At 46.9% G+C, this 19,091-nt stretch overlaps 1 protein-coding gene across 1 annotated transcript in view; it reads left to right on the top strand.

The window, feature by feature from the left end:
- The window catches only part of radil (Ras association and DIL domains), a 49,652-nt gene that overhangs the window by 23,358 nt on the left and 7,203 nt on the right, over nt 1-19,091 (top strand). Inside the window, 3 exon segments of the mRNA XM_059334035.1 lie at nt 1,104-1,276; nt 1,947-2,097; nt 18,582-18,808. Of these exon segments, the coding sequence (XP_059190018.1) occupies nt 1,104-1,276; nt 1,947-2,097; nt 18,582-18,808 (551 nt within the window).

Below are 19,091 nucleotides of genomic sequence, written 5' to 3'. Positions count from 1 at the left end.
TTTCACCCCCTTTCTATCTATCACTATCAATAAAAGCAACAAAAATGCCACAAAAATAATCTTAAGAGAAACATTTATCACATGATTTGTTCAAGAACTGTCGGTTCGGTTTTACAGTGTCTGGCTATGATAAATTGTGCGTTGGAAACACTTTTTTGTCTTTTTTCTTTCTTTTTATTTTAAAGAAAACACACCTTTCAAAGGTGCCGGCAGGATTAGGGGTTCATTCAAAAATTAAATGTAATTCTCAATGTAATGAGCATTAAGAAACAAGTTCTGTCAGGATTCATTTGACATATAAAGTACCCATACGACCATATAAAAAAACGGCCAAACCTTCATTTTTTTGTATTTTATGGTGTTTTGCTACTTTGTCTTATGTGAACATTTAAAAGACCAAACAATTAATCAATAATTGAGAAAGTAATTGCCAGATTCATTAAAGAATGAAGAAACAATTGGTATTTGCAGCGTAAATGCTTAAATAAAACACATTTCTTTGGCTTGTGTTCAGACACTCAGGTATCATCAGCATTACAGTCCAGTTGTTTGTCATTGTTTGTACCAAACCCCAGCAGAGGTCTGAGCTCACATTGGGGGGATTTCAGAAAGCTTAGATAGGAATTATAGCTGCAGTGAGGTAATGGAACGACAGATTGACAAACTATGGGATGCCATCTTGACAAATGCCAGATTTCAACTTATCGCCTGCTTAACTTGACACAAAACTTCCTTTCAGTTCTTTGTGTAATCCTTTCTTTCTCCGTATCGCATCAGAGTGACGAGTGTTGGCTGCGTGCTGGCTTGTTGTCAGCTGAGCCCCTCTGCAGCAGTCGATTTGTATTCTGCAAGGATCGGGGCGGCTGGTGGCTTTTGCTATTGTTACATTGACTTCAATATCAACTCACTTAAAAATGAATGTCTGTATTGTCGTACAACACATGCAGAGAAACGCACACAGTCTCTTTGTTTGCCTCTCTCTCAGACATGCACACAACCAAGAATATAAATCTACTGCAGTGTCTCTGATGAAATATCCAAACACTCTCTTCGGTCTGTCTGTCTGTCTGTCTGTCTGTCTGTCTGTCTGTGTGTGCGAGCAGGTCCGTCTCGGGGCTGGTTCCAGCGCTCCAAGGTGTTGCAGATTCAGGCGTGTTTGCGGATGGTCATGGAGTGGGCGAGCAGGTCCGGTCTTGGACATCTGGCTGACAAATTCTTCACCAAACTCAACAGCACTGTGTCCGTACTGGCCACGCCCCCACAACAGCTCACACAGGTACTACACACACAAAAGATGAGATGAACTCCACGAAGCTACAAATCTCTTTAAAAGTCTGATTTTTAGACTCATCAGAAGACATGTCTTATTTTATACATTCCTTTAATGACAGATGTTAGATTTTCCTGCCTTTACTACAGTCGGAGGCATTACTTTAAATCCAGTGACAGATGAGACTTCAGTCTCTCTGTTTGAACAAGCCTCACTATGAAGTGTAGTGGTAGCAAATCCTCTGATGTCAAAATCATGTCAGATGAGAGATGAGAAATTTTGTTTTGAAACAAAATTTTGAACTGAGCCATGTTGGTTTTAAAAAATCTGACTTTTCAGAATGGAACAGATCACAGACAACCTATAGAATTGATATACATCACTGATTAGGAGGCAAAATTACCATATTAAGTTGCATGCTTAACATCAGCTCAAACAATGGATTCTTCACAAGAAAGAGATAACAGAACAGAGGAGCTTTGAGTGATCAGTTTCATATACATCCAACTGTTCATGAAACAAGTCGCTCTGATCAGCTATTGATTGATGATGTCTTTGAAAAGGTTTAGCCAGGATCAACTGCCCTCACATTGTTCCACCTCCTCTGACTGCTTGGCTGCATTAGGAAAAAGACCTCCCAGGACTTCTGATTTATTTCTCCTCTCCCTGTGTGCAGTTGAGTTGGCGAGCTTTGTCCAGTGAGCACCCGGCTCTGAAACCTGTCCAGCTGCACAGGATTCTCACTCAGTACCAGCTCACAGCAGAGATAGGCCCCGTCCCCACATGGCAACCCAGCAGCGAGGACGAAGCATATATATACAGAACAGGTACATGTGTAGCTTTGTGAGCCTGAGTTTTAATCTCAACATATATTACCCAGAGTGAAAGTTTAGCCTGTAGGCACAGTGGCTGTATCCCAATGTCAAGGAAGGATCCTCAAACGGCTGAATTTGAAGAATACTACGTCATAGACATTAGCTGAAGGACTGTCCCAATGTCCAGGATCCTCCAGAGGACAGAGTCCTTCTTCTGCCCAAATTCCAAGGATGCATGTGTGTATCCTCCGTGCGCCCCGAGTACCCATAATGCTTTGCGCATACCGGTCTACTGGGAGATTTAAAAAAGGCGAGCGAAGAAACGGCGACACCGGCGTCGCAATATGAATTTACATATATAAGTATTTTCTGTTTACACTAAATATTGCTAAATATTGTTCCTCCAAGAATCGCCACCTTATTATGGTGGAGGGGTTTATGTGCTCCAGTGATCCTGGGAGCTGTGTTGTTCGGGAGCAATAGCTCCTTGTAGGGTCTCCCATGGCAAAGTGGTCCCAGGGAAGGGGCCAGACTAAGAGCGATTCAAAAGACCCCTATGAAGTGGACCCATGAAGATGTGCGTACCTCGCCCCGCACGGGTAAACCGGGGCCCCCTCCTGGAGCCAGACCCGGGAGGGGAGCACGCAGGCGAGCATCTGGTGGCCAGGCTTTTGTCCATAGGGCCCGGCCGGGCTCAGCCCGAAAAAGCTACATGGACCCGCCGACCTGTGGGCCCACCCCCCGCAGAGTAGGGCATAGGGGTCGGGTGCAGTGTGAGTCAGGCAGCAGGCGAAGGCGGGTACCTGGGCTTGCTGACCCCCGGCTCCAGCGGCTAGCTCTGGGGACGTGGAACGTCACCTCGCTGGCGGGGAAGGAGCCCGAGCTTGTGCGGGAGGTGGATCGTTACCAACTAGAAATAGTTGGGCTCACCTCCACACATAGCGTGGGCTCTGGAACCAAACTCCTGGAGAGAGGCTGGACTCTCTCCTTTTCCGGAGTTGCCCAGGGTGAGAGGCGCCGGGCGGGTGTGGGGATACTCACAAGCCCCCGGCTGAGCGCCGCTGTGTTGGAGTTCTCCCCGAGGAACGAGAGGGTCGCCTCCTTGTGGCCTATGCACCGAACAGCAGTTCGGAGTACCCGACCTTCTTGGAGTCTCTGGGTGGTGTCCTGGAAGGGGTACCGGATGGAGCCTCTATAGTTCTTCTGGGAGACTTCAACGCTCACGTGGGTAACGATGATGGTACCTGGAGGGGGGTGATTGGGAGGAACAGCCTGCCCGATCTGAACCCGAGTGGTGTTTTGTTATTGGACTTCTGTGCTAGTCACGGTCAGTCCATAACAAACACCATGTTTGAACATAGAGTTGCTCATAAGTGTACCTGGTACCGGAGCACTCTAGGCCAAAGATCGATGATCGATTTCATTATCGTATCATCAGATCTGCGGCCGCATGTTCTGGACACTCGGGTGAAGAGAGGACCAGAGCTGTCAACTGATCACCACCACCGCCAGGGTTGGATGAGATTCACCCTGAGATGCTGAAGGCTCTGGACACTGTTGGGCTGTTATGGTTGACACGCCTCTTCAGTGTTGCGTGGAGGTCTGGGACAGTGCCAGTGGAGTGGCAGACCGGGGTGGTGGTTCCCATTTTTAAAAAGGGGGACGGGAGGGTGTGTTCCAATTACCGAGGTATCACACTTCTCAGCCTCCCCGGAAAAGTCTACTCCAGGGTGCTGGAAAGGAGGCTCCAGCCGATTGTCGAACCTCAGATTCAGGAGGAACAATGCGGCTTCCGTCCTGGCCGTGGAACAACGGACTAGCTCTTTACCCTTGCAAAACTTCTGGAGGGGTCATGGGAGTTTGCTCATCCAGTCTACATGTGTTTTGTGGACTTGGAGAAGGCCTACGACCGTGTCCCTCGGTGAGTCTTGTGGGGGGTACTGCGGGAGTATGGGGTACCGGGCTTGTTGCTACGAGCTATCTGGTCCCTATGTAACCAAAGTGTGAGCTGTGTCCGCATACTCGCCACAACGTCAAACACATTACATTACATTACATTACATGTCATTTAGCAGACGCTTTTGTCCAAAGCGACTTACAATAAGTGCATTCAACCTGATGGTACTAGACATAGACCATAGGAATCGAGTAAGTACATAACTTTAAGAGCTAACTGTCATTGCTAAGGAGTGCTATATGTTAAAGAAGAAAAGAAGAGAAAAGAAGAAGAATTTTTTTTTATTTTTTCTTTTTTTTTTTTTAATATATATATATCTGTTAGGTGACCATGACTTAACCGAGGTATTGTTGGAAGAGATAGGTCTTCAGCCTGCGGCGGAAGATGTACAGGCTGTCTGAGGTCCTGATGTCGGTGGGGAGCTCGTTCCACCATTTGGGAGCCAAGACAGAGAAAAGTCTGGAAGTGGTTTTGAGGCGAGTTGACCCACGCAAGGTGGGAGTCGCCAGCTGTTTGGCTGATGCAGAGCGGAGAGGACGGGCAGGGGTGTAGAGTTTGACAAGGTCCTGGATGTAAGTAGGACCTGAACCGTTAGCAGCAGAGTACGCCAGAGCTAGAGTCTTGAAGCGTATCCGCGCAGCCACTGGTAGCCAGTGGAGGGAGCGGAGGAGGGGTGTTGTGTGTGAAAATTTGGGAAGATTGAAGACCAATCGAGCAGCTGCATTCTGGATGAGTTGTAGAGGTCGGATGGCTTTGGCAGGCAGACCTGCCATGAGGGAGTTGCAGTAGTCCAGGCGTGAGATGACCAGTGCCTGGACCAGGACCTGAGCTGCCTTCTGGGTGAGAAACGGGCGGATTCTCCTGATGTTATGCAGCAAGAATCTGCAAGATCTGGTGGTGGCGGTGATGTTTGTTGAGAGGGACAGTTGGTTGTCAAGAGTTACGCCAAGGTTTTTGGCGGTTTCTGTGGAGGCAACCACTGTGTCCTGGACAGTGATGTGGAAGTCAGTGGTGGGAGAGCCTTTCCCTGGGAGGTAAAGTAGCTCAGTCTTTCCCAGGTTGAGTTTGAGGTGGTGCGAGGACATCCACTGGGAGATGTCGGCCAGACATGCAGAGATACGTGCTGCTGCACGTGTTTCAGACTGGGGAAATGAGAAGATTAGCTGGGTGTCGTCGGCATAGCTATGATAGGAGAAGCCATGCGAGTGGATGAGGGAGCCAAGGGAGTTGGTGTAAATCGAGAAGAGGAGCGGACCAAGGACCGAGCCTTGAGGGACCCCGGTGGTGAGTAGACAGGGTTCTGAAACAGAACCCCTCCAAGTTACACGGAAGGTGCGGTCCTTGAGATAGGATTTGAGCAGAGAGAGGGCGGAGCCAGATACTCCCAGGTGGTGAAGGGTGGAGATGAGGATCTGGTGATCCACAGTGTCAAAAGCTGCAGAAAGGTGCAGTAGAACCACAACAGATGAGAGAGAGGCCGCCTTCGCCTTGTGAAGCTGTTCAGTCACAGCGAGAAGGGCAGTCTCTGTTGAGTGGCCCTTCTTGAAACCAGACTGGTGAGGGTCAAGGAGGTTGTTCCCATGCAGATAGGAGGACAGCTGATTGAAGATAGCCCGTTCCAGAGTTTTGGAGAGGAACGTCAGGAGAGAGACGGGTCTGTAATTGTCCACTAAGGATGGGTCGAGGGTGGATCTCTTTAGGAGAGGATTCACCCTTGCTTCCTTCTGAGAGTTAGGAAAGCAGCCAGTAGTCAAGGAAGTGTTGACAAGATGGGAGAGGAACGGGAGGAGATCAGGAGCAATAGACTGAAACAGGTGGGAGGGAATAGGATCCAGCTGACAAATGGTAGGACGGGCAGAGGTTACAAGGCTGAGCACTTGAGGAGGAGACAGTGGAGTGAATGCTGAGAGGGAGGGAGACACTGATGGGGAGGGAGGAGAGGCAGGTTGTGAGACTGGATGGGTCAATGACGAGCGTATGTCCTCAATCTTCTTCAGGAAATGGTTGACAAAGTGGGTTGGTAGGAGGGAGGAGGTAGGAGGGGGAGTTGAGGGACCAGGAGGTTTGTAAAGATGGAGTAGAGCTTCTTGGGGTTGGAGAATGAGGATTGGATTTTGGTCTGATAGAAGGAGCTTTTTTCGGCTGAGATTAAAGATGAGAAGGCAGCAAGAAGAGATTGGTAGTTGTGTAGGTCATCAGGGTGTTTAGTTTTCTGCCACTTCCGTTCTGCTGCCCGTAGGGGAGCTCTGGTGGCACGCACAGAGTCCGACAGCCAAGGGGCAGGGGAGGACTTGCGCACTTTACGAGGAGTGAGAGGACAGAGTGAGTCAAGAGAGGAGGAGAGGGTGGCAAGGAGAGTGTCTGTTGCAGAGTTGGGCTGCAGAAGTGAGAATGAGTCTGATGAAGGGAGGGATGAGAGAACAGTTGAGGCCAGAGCAGGAGGAGAGAGAGAGCGAATGTTGCGGCGGACCAGTGCGGTATCTGTCGGTGAGGACAGACAGTCCGATCGGGAGAGTGGGAGGGAGAACTTGACAAAGTAGTGGTCAGAGACATGAAGTGGGGTTACAGAGAGATTGGTAGTCGAGCAATTCCTGGTGAAAATGAGATCGAGGAGGTTGCCAGATTTGTGAGTAGGGGGTGATGAAGTGAGCAAGAGAGCGAAGGAGGAGAGTAGAAGTAGTAGGTCTGCTGACTTCTCGGGCTGGATGTTGAAGTCCCCGAGAAGGACAAGTGGTGGACCATCTTCAGGGAAGTTTGACAGTAGGACGTCAAGCTCCTCCAGAAATTCTCCAAGGGGACCAGGTGGGCGGTAGAGAACAACAATGGTTATTGGTGAGGGAGAGGTTATGGAGACAGCGTGGAATTCAAAGAACCGTGGAGAGAACTGTGGGAGTGGATGGAGGGAGAACTTCCAGTCACGGTTGATAAGAAGACCTGTTCCTCCACCCCTACCAGTGTGTCTAGGAGTGTGAGAGAAGGAGAAGGCAGCAGAAAGAGCTGCAGGAGTGGAGGAGTTGGTTGGTGTTAACCATGTCTCAGTGAGGGCAAGGAAGTCCAGTGATTGCTGAGCAGCAAAGCCAGAGATGAACTCAGACTTGCGACATGCAGACTGACAGTTCCAGAGTCCACCCTTGACGAGGCACTGAGTGTGCTTGGAGCGAGCGGGGTGCACAAGGTTGTGATAAGTGCAACAGGTTGTGCGAGGTCTGAAGAATCTTCTAGTTGAAACTCGAACTGGGATTGAGTACGTTGTCATGGTCAGGGCAGGAGGTACAAAGATGGTGCAAGGGGCCAAGCCACCAGCAGCCCCAACGGGGCTGGTGGTTTGAAAATTTTTCTAACAATCTTAAAGCAAAATTACATTACCAGAGACTAGGAGCTAGGTTAAGTCCACACAAGATAAATGCACTAAAGATTCCAGCTAAATTTCACAGTTTTTAAAGGGGCTGGCCACTCCCAGATACTTGAATACAAAAGCCACTAAATAGCCAATCAACAGATAAAGTAGCTAGACAGTAGGGCTCTAAAAACTGACCTTAACTTTAAACTTAAACCAAGCAAATAAAGCAGAAAGCCCAGCAAGTAGAGAAACAAACTAAGGCAGAAACACTAAGCAACACTAAGCAACCTTTAAGCAAAACAATTAACAATCTTAAAGCAAAATTACATTACCAGAGACTAGGAGCTAGGTTAAGTCCACACAAGATAAATGCACTAAAGATTCCAGCTAAATTTCACAGTTTTTAAAGGGGCTGGCCACTCCCAGATACTTGAAAACAAAAGCCACTAAATAGCCAATCAACAGATAAAGTAGCTAGACAGTAGGGCTCTAAAAACTGACCTTAACTTTAAACTTAAACCAAGCAAATAAAGCAGAAAGCCCAGCAAGTAGAGAAACAAACTTAGGCAGAAACACTAAGCAACACTAAGCAACCTTTAAGCAAAACAATTAACAATCTTAAAGCAAAATTACATTACCAGAGACTAGGAGCTAGGTTAAGTCCACACAAGATAAATGCACTAAAGATTCCAGCTAAATTTCACAGTTTTTAAAGGGGCTGGCCACTCCCAGATACTTGAAAACAAAAGCCACTAAATAGCCAATCAACAGATAAAGTAGCTAGACAGTAGGGCTCTAAAAACTGACCTTAACTTTAAACTTAAACCAAGCAAATAAAGCAGAAAGCCCAGCAAGTAGAGAAACAAACTTAGGCAGAAACACTAAGCAACACTAAGCAACCTTTAAGCAAAACAATTAACAATCTTAAAGCAAAATTACATTACCAGAGACTAGGAGCTAGGTTAAGTCCACACAAGATAAATGCACAGCCAACACCCACTGGAAACACGTTTCCAGTGGGTGTTGGCCTCCGCCAGGGTTGCCCCTTGTCTCCGATTCTGTTTGTGGTTTTCATGGACAGGATCTCAAGACGCAGCCGGGGGGAGGAAGGGATTCGGTTTGGTGACCTAAGAATTGCATCTTTGCTTTTTGCAGATGATGTGGTTCTTTTGGCTTCATCAAACCGGGACCTCCACACGGTTTGCAGCCGAGTGCGAAGCAGTTGGGATGAGAGTCAGCACCTCCAAGTCTGAGGCCATGGTTCTCTGCCAGGAAACGGTGGACTGCCCCCTCTGGGTGGGAAGAGAGGTAATGCCTCAAGCGAAGGAGTTCAAGTATCTCGGGGTCTTGTTCACGAGTGAGGGTAGAACGGAGCGTCAGATGGACAGGCGGTTTGGTGCAGCGTCGGCAGTGATGCGGGTGTTGTACCGGACCGTCGTGGTGAAGAAGGAGCTGAGCCGGAAGGCAAAGCTCTCGATTTACCGGTCCATCTATGTTCCAACCCTCACCTATGGTCATGAACTTTGGGTAGTGACCGAAAGAGCAAGATTGCGGATACAAGCGGCTGAAATGAGTTTCCTCCGTAGGGTGGCTGGGCTTAGCCTTAGAGATAGGGTGAGGAGCTCAGACATCCGGAGGGAGCTCGGAGTAGATCTGCTGCTCCTTCACGTCGAAAGGAGTCCGCTGAGGTGGTTTGGGCATCTGGTAAGGATGCCTCCCGGGCCCCTCCCGTTAGAGGTGTTCCAGGCACGTCAAACTGGTAGGAGGCCCGGGGAAGACCCAGAACACGGTGGAGGGATTACATCTCTCTCCTGGCCTGGGAACGACTCGGGGTCCCCCAGGAGGAGCTGGACGTTGTGGCTGGGGAGAGGGACGTCTGGAATGCCCTGCTTAGCCTGCTGCCCCCGCGACCCGGCCCCGAATAAGCAGAGGAAAATGGATGGATGGATGGACTAAATATTTGTTATCACATTATTATAGGAGCTCAGTCTTATACTGAGTTACTGAGGTATTTGGGTCCCGGAATAACTTGGTTGACACGCCTCGCCTTGATTGATGCTCTTCTACCGTATTGAATAAATGTTCACGCTGTTGCACATCATAGTCCGTTTATTGCCGTGCAATGTAAACAAAGAAAAAACATACAAACAAATACCGGCATGATGCATTACACTGCTAAAGCGCTACAGCGGCGCAGCGGCGTAGCGGCGGTCAAAAAACCGTTTGCCCTTCCGGGTCAAACCCCCGCACAAAGAGTGAACAATCACACCTATATACACCTGAGCTCCCCAGGTAACAGCATAGCGACCCCACATATACATTGAGTGAATTACACCACACATAAACACTCAACCAAACACATTCAGCTCCTACACACCGGCCCCTAATTGTTAATGACAGACCGACATAACAATTCAAAATACAACATGAAAGGAGCAACATGTGTTAATACAGTTACATTAAAGTACAGTACAGACCAATCTACACTCCATGTACCAAACAGAGTTTTGTCACCGGCCTTTCAATAATGTTGGCCTTTGTCTGTAACCTCACAGAACGCACAAGCCCTTGTTTATCTGGAAAACCTTCCAGAACTCTGCCAAGTGGCCATGAACCACGTGGAGCTGAAGAATCCATGATCACCACGATATCTCCAGCTGTCAAACTCCTCTTCCTCTCATTCCACTTTTGCCTCTCCTGGAGCAAGGGCAAATACTCCCGAATCCATCTCTTCCAGAAAAGGTCCGAGAGATACTGTACTTGTCTCCAGCGCCTTCTCACGTACAGATCATGATGTTCAAACACTCCAGGTGGCAAAGCTGGTTTCCCTCTTAAGAGAAGAAGATGATTAGGCGTGAGAGGTTCCAAGTCATTAGCATCCTCTGAGAGCTTGGTGATTGGACGGTCGTTCAAAATGGCCTCCACTTCACAGAACACTGTATGAAGTCCATCATCGTCTAACTTCTGCTGATGCAGAACAGAACTGAGTACTCTTCTCACCAGGCGGATCATCCGTTCCCACACACCACCATGGTGTGAGCCTGCTGGCGGATTAAAGTTCCACTGAATTCCAACCTGTGACAGAGCTCCTTGAATCCTGTCCTGATTCAAAGCAGTAAGCGCCTCCTTCAGCTCTCTGTCTGCTCCAATGAAGTTAGTGCCATTGTCTGATGTTAGACTTGTCACCTGCCCTCTTCTGCTGATAAAACGCCGCAGAGCATTGATGCATGCGTCCGTGTCCAATGAAACAGCCACCTCCAGATGGACTGCCCTGCTCGCCATACAGGTAAAGATAGCGCCATATCGCTTACAAGTTGATCTTCCTCTCCTCACCTCCACTGGACCAAAATAATCCACTCCTGTGTTGGTAAATGGTGGAAGATCAGGAAGGATTCTCACCTTTGGCAGGTCGGCCATTTTTTGTTCCACTGCTCTTCCATTGTAGCGTCTACAGAAGCTGCATTCACCAACAATTTTTCTGACAGCTGCATTGCCGTTGGTTATCCAAAACCTCCTCCTCACCTTGGACAGTGTGTGAGTCCGTCCACCATGCCCCAGATTCTGATGCACATGTCTGAGAATGAGCGTGGAAATGTGCTGGTCTTTGGAAAGAATAAGCGGATGCTTGGCTTCCTCGGGCATTGCTCCTCTGCTCAATCTTCCCCCAACTCTCAGGAATCCATCCTCCAAACATGGATCCAGCCTGTATATGGGACTCTGTCGACTTACTGCCACTTTCCCAGATGACAAAGCAGACACCTCTTCACCAAACCTCTGTCGCTGACAATAGCGAATTATGGCACCCTCTGCTCCCAGCAACTCATCCAGCGTCAGACTGCCACTTATGGACGTTGATGCGACTCCCTTTCTTTCCATCTGCAACGAACCGCCCTGACTTCCTTTCTCCAGACAATTAGACACAGAAGCTTCTAATTGCTTCCTCTTGCGACTCTGTGTCAACAACATGACCTTTAACCTCAGGATCCAGGCAACAGCTGTCTTTAGTCTCCTCCAGTCAGAAAAGTAGGCGATGAGCTGGTTCGTAGGACTAGAAACATCACACACACTGATGGTATTCACCGTCACCTCCTTTCTGACCTCTTGGTCATCAGAGTCCACTGAGACGTCCAACACAGTTCTAGGCCAGTCCTCCTCATGCTTCCAAAGAAAAGAAGGCCCTTCCAGCCACCTGCGGTTGTTCAGAAAATCAGAGACCTTCATTCCCCTCGATGCATCGTCGGCTGGATTATCCTTGGAACCTACATGCCTCCATTGTGAGGGTTTAGATGTTTCTCTGATGGTCGAGATTCTGTTGGCCACGAACGTGTGAAATCGTCTGTCCTCGTTGTTAAGGTACTTCAAAACTGAAGTGCTGTCAGTCCAAAAGACTGAATCCTTCACCTGGACATTCAGCTCTGCCTTTAACAACAAGTCCACTCTAACTGCGAGGACAGCTGCCGTCAACTCCAGTCGGGGAATAGTCACAGCCTTCAGTGGTGTCACCCTGGCTTTGCCGAGCAGAAAGGTGACCTGGATGTTATTTTCCTGATTTAACATACGGATGTATGTTACAGTTCCGTATCCTCCTTCACTGGCATCAGCAAAGTGATGTAACTGGGCATGCTTGATGTCTCCAAACCCCACTGGCTTGATGCACCTTCCCACACTGAATGCAGACAGCTGCTTCAAGTCCTCCAGCCACCCTTTCCAACGAGGTAAGATGTCCCTGGGCAGATCATCATCCCAGCCACAGCCTCTCCTACAGAGCTCCTGCTGCATCATCTTGGCAGGCAATGTGACTGGTGCCAGAAAACCCAACGGATCGTACACCGAGCTGGTAACTGACAGCATACCACGTCTGGTGAGAGACTGTTGTTTCATCTCCATCTTAAACCTGAAAGAGTCAGTCTCCACACACCACTGTAGACCCAAAGCCCTTTCCAGCGGCAGAATATCTTGGTCCAAATCCAACTCCTTCAGGTCCTTGGCCCTTTGCTCCTCTTTGATGGCCTGCAACACAATACGACTGTTGCTTATCCACTTTTCCAAAATGAAGCTCCCCTTCTGACACAGAGCAGTAAGATCTTTTATCATTTGGATAGCTTCTTCTTCAGTGGCTGCACTCTTTAAGCAGTCGTCTACATAGAAATTTTGCTTGACAGACAGAACCACCTCGTCCACAAACTCAGACTGGTTGTCATCCGCAGTTTTCCTAAGTGCATAGCTTGCACAGCTAGGAGATGACACAGCGCCAAACAGGTGTACAGTCATCCGATACTCCCTGAGGTCCTGAGTGATGTCACCATCTGGCCACCAAAGAAAGCGGAGAAAATCTCTATCCTCCTCAGCAACCTTCACTTGATGGAACATGGCTTGAATGTCGCCCATGAATGCCACCACTTCATTCCTGAAACGAAGAAGAACTCCAAGCAAAGAGCTGGTGAGGTTGGGACCTGGCAACAACTCGCTGTTCAAAGATGCTCCTTGAAATGTGGCTCCACAGTCGAACACTACACGGAGAGATCCTTTCCTTGGATGATGGACACCATGGTGAGGGATATACCACACCTTCCCCCTTTCACCATGCAGCTGTTCCTGAGGCACTTGTTCTGCGTAGTTCTTACTGACGAGCGTGTTCATGTACCCACTGTACTCCTGGTGCAAGTGTTTGTTGTTCAGAAATTTTCTCCTCAAACCCTGGATCCTTTGCTTAGCCACTGCAAAGTTGTTAGGTAGACAAATCTCCTTGTTCTTATAGGGCAATTTCAAACAGTACCTTCCCTCCTGAAGTACTGCTGAGTGCTCCATGATTTCCAGGAACTTGAGATCTTCTCTGGACATTTCATTCTCCTTTGTGGTTTTCTCATTAAACTCATGATTATACTGCTTGACCAGCATTTCTTCGAGCTTACACACAGAGATCCTGTTCACCATTGCCAAGGGCAGCTCCTCTTCTGAAGCAACACTGTTTCCATTCAGTGGTCCATTAACAACCCACCCAAGCACTGTCTTAATAGCATATGGGCCATTCCCGCTACTGTTAATGACCTCCCAGGGCTCTAATATCCTGGGAGCGTTGGTTCCAATTAACAGGTCGACATTTGCTTTTATGTTTGGGATGTTCACCTTGGATAAATATGGCCATTTTGCCAGTTCCTCAGCTGTTACCATGTTATTAACATCAACTGGCATTTTTGTCTGTGTGAGAACCTCTGGGAGAACATGAAAGTCATTGCTGTCCAGATTAGATACCTCCAAACCAGTCAATGAGTACGCCGGAACCACTGTTTTTTGCCCCATTGTGCTCAACAGGAAGCTGGTTTTTCTCCCTGGGACATTTAGCTTTCGCATTAGATATTCTGAGCAGAATGTGGCTGAACTTCCCGGGTCCAAAAAGGCATAGGTTTCTATGATGCGATTTCCCTTTGCACCTTTAACCTTCACAGGCAGGATAGATAACACACACCGGTCCTGACCGGCCCCTGTGTGTCCACATGTTTTGAATGAAGTTGGCTGGTGAGATGTTTCAGACTGTTCCAGAGCTGGTTGTCTTTTAATATGAAGCACAGTGGGGTGGGTTTGACTACAAATTTTACATGTCAAGCGGCTTTCACACTCACGGCTCATGTGTCCTACACATAAACATGCAAAACAAACCCCCTTTCCCCTCAGAAACAAGATTTTTTCTTTGTGCTTCTTTCCCTTAAACTGTTTGCAGTCCTCCAAAGAGTGGTCACGAGCACAGCAAAGGCATTCGGCCTTTTTTGCTTCTCTTGGGTCTGATGTAAACTCTTTAATTTTCCCAGGCTCTTCCATAGATGTTACAGTGGTAGCCACAACATTTCCTTTCATTTTGTTTCTAGGTTGCGCTTTGAACCAAGAGACAGTCTTTATCCCAGCAACACCAGATGACTCCTGTATCTCACCAAACAAAGGGTCAGAAAGAATGCTGACACGACGCTCGATAAATGTGACCAGATTAATGAAGCAAGCTGGCTGACTGGTTGTCTCCATTATGTCATGAGCTATGGTCCTCCACTGCTCCCTCATTCTGAATGGCAACTTGGACACAATGGCTCTTATATTTACTGGCATATCCAGTTCCTGCATGTACTGAAGCTCTTCCATTACATTGCAGCATCCACGCAGGAATAAGGAATAGGCTTGCAGTGTTTTCACGTCCTCAGATTTTATTGTCTGCCAAGCCAGAGCCTTTTCCATGTAAGCACTTGCGATTTTGTACTGATTTCCAAAATGTTTCTGGAGGAGTTCCTTTGCCACTGCGTAGCCACGCTCAGGGGCCATGTGCTGGCAGCTACGCACCAATTCACGTGGCTGTCCTCTTGTAAACTGTTCCAGATAGTACAAACAGTCTGCTTTTCCTGCCTTTTCCTCAACTCCTTGCTCAAAGGCTTTGATGAACGCCCTGTACTGGAGAGGGTCCCCTTCAAATGTGGGAATATCTCGTGGGGGCAGTGACATCATATGCTGCTGCTGTACCAGAGCTGCTGTTATTTCATTTTGCCTCTGCATGATGGTAAGTATGTCAGGTGGACTTTGACTGACGTATGGATAGTGTGTAGGTTGAGCAGTTGTTGTTGACTGATGTTGAAAATTCAGTGTTGTTCCAGATGTATTTACTTGTTGCTGTTCATTTTGGCTGAACTGATGCACTGAAGCAGCTTGAATCCATTGCTCAGTTTCCTTGGGTCGCACATCCTTTGGTAGAGTTTTGTTGGGTGGAAGTGACCATTTTGTTGATTCATTTTGTTGTGTTGATTTCCATGTCTCAGGGTTGTACTCCTTTGCCGCAGGGTTTAAAGTGTTGACAGCTTTTTCCAGATTTTTCCTTTTCTCCTTTTCCAGATAGGAATTCATGCCATTGGATGATTGAGAAGAACTTCTCCGCTCTGAAGCATTTAATACAGCTAGCTTAGCAGTGGAAGCAGCAATTTCAGCTTCCAAATCCAGCTGCTCTCTTCTCCTTCTCAGCTGCTGTTCCTGTTCCTCCAAAGCATGCCTTTCCTTTAAAGCTGCAACACGAGCAACAAGTGCTGCCTTTTCTGCCTCAGCCTTCATGGCTGCACAGGATGCAGTACTTGATTTTGCACTGTTATGGCTCCTATGGCTTGAGCGTTTACTAACATTTGAAATGCTGTCATTAGGATTAATGTCATCCACCACATAACCCTTTTCATTACCTTCATCACATGAAACCCACATTTTTGTGTCAGCAATACACTCATTAATTGGCAACATTTTGGCCTTAAACCATATTTCATGTTTTTCTTTTTCCTCACATGGCAAGAGACCCAACAAATGATTATGCATATTTTTTACTTCATAACACACTTCAAACAATTCCTCAAGAGCATTTTGCACCTCAGTTTTATCATTGTTTAACATCAAACCTTGTATTGATTTTCTTATGCTGGCTGCTTTATTTAACTTAGCTTTTCTACCAGATTGCAACCTGTCTAATTCATTGGCAAGAGCCTTTGCAGTGAGTTTAACCACTCGTTTTTCAGTTTGTGTTTTAACACTACCAGCCACACTACTGGATTTATTAACAGTCTGCACATGAGTCCCGGCAGTTTTAATTATGTCCGACGCAGCGTCGCGCTTCTCCATAATGAATAGTCAGCTGATAAACAGTTCACAGCGAAACAAAAGAACCGACGCAAAGTTTATTGTCCCCCCGGCTTCGCCGACCAATGCATTGGATTTATGTCCGGCTATGTGTGCACACAATTTAAATGGCCATTCACCGGTGTAGCGCTACACATACCTCCGACCGTGCGTTGGGCGCCGTGAGATGATCCGGTGCTCCGGTGGCTCCGATGCTCCACGGCTGGCTCAGCCTCAGTCCAGTAACTCCGCCGGCGTCCCGACACCCACGTCCAGACGCTCTCCAAACCTCCTCGCAGTTCCAAACCGCTTCCAGCAGCTCCACTCGTCTTTGCGCTCACCTCCGGTCCGTACCAAACGTGCCGGTGTCCAAACGAAGTTCCAACTGGTGCGGGTTTTTTGACTAATATTATAGGAGCTCAGTCTTATACTGAGTTACTGAGGTATTTGGGTCCCGGAATAACTTGGTTGACACGCCTCGCCTTGACTGATGCTCTTCTACCGTATTGAATAAATGTTCACGCTGTTGCACATCATAGTCCGTTTATTGCCGTGCAATGTAAACAAAGAAAAAACATACAAACAAATACCGGCATGATGCATTACACTGCTAAAGCGCTACAGCGGCGCAGCGGCGTAGCGGCGGTCAAAAAACCGTTTGCCCTTCCGGGTCAAACCCCCGCACAAAGAGTGAACAATCACACCTATATACACCTGAGCTCCCCAGGTAACAGCATAGCGACCCCACATATACATTGAGTGAATTACACCACACATAAACACTCAACCAAACACATTCAGCTCCTACACACATAATTTACAAAACTTGTGTTCAAAGTCAAGCAAAACATATGTACAAACAAATGCCAGAATATTTAGCTAAAAGATAATAAATATCATCTTGATACATTTCCGGTTCAGTTAATTGATGCGTCACAGTTGGCCAAAGTTATTAATTGTTAATTCATATGCATCAGATGATGTAGGATGTGCAAAGTTAATAGGTAGCTATGCCATTCAGAAAGTTATACATTTGTTTATTGTGTTAACAGACCAGCAGTCCGCTATTATCCGTTATTGTTATTTATAAATAACTGTTATTGTACTGTACTGTAAAATAAAATTTAAAAAATTGCAGAACACATCTCCATGGTGAGTTATGCTCCGCTGCTTTTATGGAACTAAGTAGCGGCCAAATTCAGCAGGATCAGTGAAATATTCAGGTATAATCCACTTTGTTGCCTTTTCTTTTTGCTAAATCCTGGAGATTCAACCTTGAAGCATCTTCTTCCATTTTCACAAATATGTGTCAGAGTGCTGATGCCAAAGCCACATCCATGTTGTGAACTGGTTTTTAAATTGTGGCGCTGAAGTTAAGCAGGACGTCCAATTACGCAATGACGCACAGCTGCACACTCTGAAGGCTGTTCCATTTGTGCGTTTTAACAGTGAAAGGAAGGACTCTGGCCTCTGGAGGACCAGACTCTGAAGGAAAGATCCCACCAAGGAAGGATCCTTGACATTGGGATACAGCTATACTAGTCTATATCTCCTAAACTATTTTTTGTACAGTCACATTTATATTTCCCCCTCCACTCAGAAATGTGTTTTGCTTATAATTACTTCACTGTGCTGAATGGTGTACGCTCCAGAGTTTGACTCCAGAAGGCTCTTTTGACATTTATTTGCTGAATGAGGAAAGTTTCTGTGTGCTCACCTTTCAATCTGAGTTCAAGAAATTATAAATTTGTGTCTAATGTGTAACTGACATTACTGTGATTTGTCTCAAACACCGATAATTTAATTTTAGTGGAGTAGGAGACATCTTGTGTCCAGCATTGGAAGTTTTGAAAAGGAATGTATTTGCATATTCAAATATTCAGGGGTTTTTTTTAAAGTGAAGAAGGAGTTGATGGATGGTTTATACTTCTTAATGCACTAATATGTAATTTTAAAAAATCAACACTAATGGTGCATTCACAGGCTCCTTAAATTGTCTTTTCTCAAATTGGGAATTTCTGACTTCAGCGTGTTAATAAGCTTTAAGTTTTAATGTGAAAACAACACGGACGCTGCAAAAGAAGATGTGTCATTTATCGCTGAGTGTAAAAACAACACATCGATGTTGTTCCAACTTGAGGTGGCATTTACATGAATTTTTAATTAATTGTCCCAGTCGGGATCTCATTTTTACAATTATTCTGACACCTCTTGAATGCAGCATAATATAATACCAAATTATATGTGAGGGATCTGCATCTCCACGCTTAGTCCAGGACAGTAGATTTATGATTAAATCTTTACTCTTGACCTTGAGCTGAAAAAGATGGATCACATTTTTCCAGAGAATTTCTTCCATCTCCATTTTATATATTTTAATTAACTGTCATTCTTGTTTGTTATGGTGCAGCCATTGTTAGCTCTAAATGATGTAGAAGAGTTTTGGGTGGGAAAGCTGTAAAGCAGAAAGAGTAACAGGCTGATGAGTCAGCTGTACAGCAGTCCTGGATCAGGCCTTAAATGAAGTGTGTGAGTGTATAGGTGAGTTAACATCATCGTGTGTGTGTTTAGTGGACCTCCTGGAGAGCTTTGAGAACCACCCTCCCATAGTGCTACCCAGTGCCGGCTTCAGAGTGGACCTGGACAGCGAGTGTGTGGAGGACAGCATCTACCGACAGCTGCTCTACATCCGCCACTACCTGTGGGGGCTGCGCACCAAGACGCAAACACACACCAACACTCCCAGCGTGCACACACACTCCAATGGCACCAACACAGCTGACTGGCCCGACGTTCAGGTCAGCGAACACATGCTGCATACTGTCAAATACACACACACCTAGCAGTAATCCAGGCCATGTGCCTCAGCATCTGCGGTTGTTGAGGAGTTCCTCATAATCCCATAAATGAAAGACAAAACCCTCTACTCCAGCCAGCCTGCACACACATACACATACTCACTCACAGAAACCTAGACATGGTTAAATCATGGTTAATCTGATTAGTCTTTAGGCTGTCTAATTAGTGGGAACGGCTGACTAGACCATAATCCCTAGTGTTACTGCACCCTCATATGTACAC

This window comes from Centropristis striata, chromosome 1, assembly GCF_030273125.1.
Source record: "Centropristis striata isolate RG_2023a ecotype Rhode Island chromosome 1, C.striata_1.0, whole genome shotgun sequence".
In the NCBI taxonomy this organism is placed as follows: domain Eukaryota; kingdom Metazoa; phylum Chordata; class Actinopteri; order Perciformes; family Serranidae; genus Centropristis; species Centropristis striata.
This window is presented reverse-complemented; position numbering and strand designations above follow the sequence as displayed.